Source organism: Macrobrachium rosenbergii, chromosome 8 (assembly GCF_040412425.1).
Source record: "Macrobrachium rosenbergii isolate ZJJX-2024 chromosome 8, ASM4041242v1, whole genome shotgun sequence".
Taxonomy (NCBI): Eukaryota; Metazoa; Arthropoda; class Malacostraca; order Decapoda; family Palaemonidae; genus Macrobrachium; species Macrobrachium rosenbergii.
Genome location: NC_089748.1, coordinates 3,304,594 through 3,309,079, shown reverse-complemented (window position 1 = coordinate 3,309,079; position 4,486 = coordinate 3,304,594). Strand labels below are relative to the sequence as shown.

At 36.6% G+C, this 4,486-nt stretch overlaps 1 protein-coding gene across 1 annotated transcript; it reads left to right on the top strand.

Annotated features, from left to right (window-relative positions):
* Positions 1 to 378: 378 nt before the first annotated feature.
* On the top strand, positions 379 to 3,516 carry LOC136841034 (zinc finger MYM-type protein 1-like). Its single transcript, XM_067108088.1, has 5 exons — positions 379 to 460; positions 1,026 to 1,133; positions 1,579 to 1,772; positions 2,036 to 2,927; positions 3,329 to 3,516. Exons 1-5 carry the CDS (start codon positions 379 to 381, stop codon positions 3,514 to 3,516), a joined length of 1,464 nt encoding a protein of 487 aa, XP_066964189.1.
* The last annotated feature ends 970 nt before the right edge of the window (positions 3,517 to 4,486 follow it).

Here is a 4,486-nt window from a genome sequence, read left to right as displayed (position 1 = left end):
CGACACAGGCGGTCGCCTGGGGCCCCATTTGCTTGGGGGGCGCCAAATTGCCATCCAAAATTAATATATAAATAAATGAGAGAAGTATTATTTTACGTGAATAATTCAAATAAATAAATACAAGTGTAAACGCGAAAATAAATGAATACTGGAAGTGTTAATACTTGATGCAACGGTGTTTAATGTTTCGGAAAAGTTGGCAACACTGGATAGGTAGATGTCGTCAGTATCAAGGAGCTTTAAAACTAAGACAGCCGCCTGCTCGCGACGCCACCTTAGTTAAGTTCTAAGCATCGTGTTTACTCCAATCTTTACTTCTTTTTTTAAGTCTTCTTAAGTTGTCAACGCAGCTGTCAAGCATTCAAGCTTTTATCAATCATGAAGAGGCAGTCCAAGCTGTCAGGTGCAGCAAACAAGAAAAGAAAAAAGGAGGAAGAGGAAAAACGAGCCCAAAGTAGAGGTAAGTGTGCAGTTGTGTGCATAAGCCTAGCCTTTTTGGAGATATTTCTGAGTTGAAAATTCGAATGAAATCCAGGAGTTATATACCTTATAAACCAATGATCTATAGTAATGGATAGGACATCCATCACTTTTTCGCGGTCAAAATCGGAGGCGCTATTTTGCTTTGATTCCTGTCATAAATGAGGTCAAAATAATCCATAATTATGACGTCATTTCCACGTTTTGGCACCCCTGACTCATTATAAACGGCGACCCCGAATAAATAGGGATAAAGCTGAGAAGAAGATTATTATTAATTTTTATTATTATTTTAAATGTTACGTTTTCCTGGATTACTCTAATATCGAATTTTGTGCTATATTAGTTAATATTGACATTTGCCCATTCTCAAGGATTCTCAAGAGGTTAATTGTAACTTGTAGACCCTAAGCATAGGCCTACATGCTGCAATGCAGTGATATTTGTACTATAAAATTTAGATGTTTATAAATTATATGTTTATAAATTAAATTATATTAAATGCATAATAATTAACATATATTCTACAATTTCTTTTCGCCCAGATGCATTGAAAAAATATCTGAAGCCACGACAGCAACCTGTAAATGCTGAAACAAAGGAGCGTGAGGAGGCCTCGGTGTCACTGCCTTCTTCCCAAGTAGAAGAACCAGGTGAGTTTAACAGATCATATTATGAATGTACTCAGAGATGGGCAGTATTTAAATACTTTGTATTTAAATACGTATTTAAAATACTTTTGAGTATTTAGAATTGTATTTACAAATACATTTTGTCCTGTGTATTTAAATACTGTATTTAACTATTCTAAGTATTTAAATACAATGTATTTAACTACATTTATAGCTAAAATGTAAATAGATTTAAATGTGCAGTCCGTTTGATCGTGTCTGTTTGCCAGTTTATGTGGAATAATATTTTATATTTGTAAATTTAAGTGTACTACTTAAAATGATTAATGAATGTCTTTTCCAATTAGAATTAGTAGCATTTTTGCATTTTTCACACACTTATTGATGATTACTGAAACATAAAAATGTGTCTTGTGATTGACCATTTCATTCAGAAGCTATTTCATGTGTGTTTGATTTCTTACAGAAGGAGGGCCCAGCACCAGCAGCTGCAGCACACTCAATGACGATGTCCCATTCCCCCAGCCTAAAGATACTTCACAATCAACCCCAATAGGCACAGCAACAGATGTAAGCGAGTACAGTGAGTCTGTTACAGCAGCACCCATTGATCCTGCTGACTGGTCACCCGAGTTGTCTCATGGAGAGAGGATTGAGTTGGTAAGTCGAGGGCCATATGTAATCAAATCAGAGTTCCCATTCCCAAAGAAACAGGATGGAAGAAGTTGTCATCACCAATACTTCTACAGACAGCTAGTGAACGGGGAGAAAATCAAAAGAACATGGCTGACATATTCCAAGAAAAAAGATAGTTTATACTGTTTTTGTTGCAAACTCTTTTCCCAGAAAACATTTAAACTAAGCAGAGATGGCTTTAATGACTGGAAAAACTGCAGTGACTCACTCAAAATGCATGAGAACAGTCCAGAACATACAAAGAATATGGGGTCATGGAAAGAACTGCAAAAGTGAGAGATGCTCTTTTAGAGGTGAGAGCAAGCACTGCAGATCCAGCTATTAAAATTGAAGCACAAGCCTTAGCAGAAGAGGTGGGATCATACCGGTTCTCTATTTGTACGGTGGTGTGGTATGATATCCTTAGAAAAGTTCAAACTGTGAATAAACTTCTGCAATCACAATGCATGCATTTGGATGTAGCTGTTGACATTCTCAAGAAGGCTGAAACCTCCCTTGTTAGCTACAGAGACACTGGGTTTGCTGATGCCCAGACATCTGCCAAAGAGATATGTGAGGAGATGAATGTGGAAGCTGCTCTAAAGCAGAAAAGACTCAGAACTACTAAAAGGCAGTTTTCCTATGAGGCCCCTGATGAACCTATTACCGATGCCTTGAAAAAAATGGAGTTTTCATTTTTCAATGTAGTTGTGGATATGGCCATTGAATCTCTGAGAGAGAGAACTGGAATGATGAGTGATGTTGCAAAGAAATTCAGTGTTCTCATAAACTTCTCTGACCTGACATCTAGTGAGCTAGAAAAGCAGGCAAAAGATTTGTGTAATACACTCACATCTGGGGATCATTCTGATTTAAGTTATGATGAACTGATTGTAGAGATGCAGTCATTTCCAAAACAATGGCCAAAACAAAATATGACAACATTAGACCTTCTTGTTTTTCTGGAGGAGAAAGGCCTGAAAGAGATCTATCCAAACATGTGGGTGGCATTAAGAATTGCTGTCACTACACCTGTGACTGTGGCATCTGCAGAGAGAAGCTTCTCTAAACTTAAGCTCATTAAAACATATTTAAGGTCTACTATGTCACAGGAGCGCCTAAATGGGCTGGCAATAATTAGTATTAATAGAGAAATATCCAAAGAGATTTCGTATGATGACACTATAGATGATTTTGCTGCAAGAAAGTCAAGAAGAGTCAGGTTTTAAATATGAAAATCAGTGAAGAAAACTTGTATATAATAGTTTTAGCATAGACCTCAACATATATGCATTGAGTTCTATGGTTTTAGATTGGCAAGATTACCTTTTTCAATTTATCTTAGGTAGGATTTGCAATAAAAATGTATAATGGTGTTATTCTATTAAAGTTTACAAAAATAGTTTGTATACTTTTGAGTCTATACTTTTCCTTGTTGTGTATACATATACGTGAAGATGATTTATTAATAAAGTATGTTGTTTTGTTGTGGAACTTGAGGTGCTAGTTGTGTTCGAAATTGTTTATGTTATTATTTCCAGCCTGGAGGGAAGGGGGGCGCCATAACGAGTTCTTGCCTGGGGCGCCTAATGAACTAGAAACGGCCCTGCTCCAGGTGGATGGGACTCTGGTCAATGAGTCTGAAGCTTTAACTATTCTAGGTGTAACTTCTGACTCACATCTTACTTTTGAGAAACATTTAATGAAAGTGTCAGCAAATGCAGCATGAAAGTTAGATATTGTACGAAAGGCCTCTTATATTTATAACAATTATAAAATCAGTGCAATCTGTTTTTGGTCATTTGTCCTTCCTTTACTAGAATGCTATTCTCCGGTATGTATGTCTGCCTCTGCTAAAGATTTATGTGACAAACAGTTATGACTTGTTTGTCACTTTTTCATAAGTTGTACTTTAACATAGATCTTTCACATTCACAAATGATCCCTGACCTCCTTTTCCTGCCAAGATTAACCACATTTGCTGAAGAGCAGCACCAACATGCAGTAAATGTGCCTCGCTGTAGAACTTCTCAGTTCCAGAGGTCCTTTATTCCTCGCACCATTGGACAGTGGAACAGTCTCCCTGAAGATGTCATGCAACTGGATCTTCAAAAATTCAAGCAAAGATGCAATGCATTACTAACCTAATACTTTTCTACTTACATTTTAATACATTTTTATCTATTTATTAATTTATTTTTCTTTTTTAATGAGTGAGATCTTTTCTTCCTGTATTTCTCCTTACTTCCTCTTACTTCTTTCTAATGAACACCATATTCTTTGGAAGCTTGAATTTCAAGTAAATGGCCCCTGTGGGCTTGTTCCACATGAGTAGGGTTCGTCTTCTGAATAAAAAAAATAATGATAATAAAACCAGAAACTCCCATAGTAAGTTAATACTTAAAATGCTATTTTAATGATGGTACCAAAAAGACAGAATTTCTGCAACAATTCTCAGTCTCTTTGTCAGAATTTCCTATTACTTACTCGTGTTTTTTCCAGGAGTTGTTTTGTATAATTGGCAGGAAAATGGCATCCTTGGTTTTGCTAGCAAGGAGCAATCTCTCGATCACGTGCCTGTGCATCACTAGCATCAGTTGAGCCATGATGTATGAGACACATTTCAGTCCACACACAGCATCAAAAGCAGATCAAATCTTGACAATAAGTCAGTGTACTCTGGACATCATATGTATGAC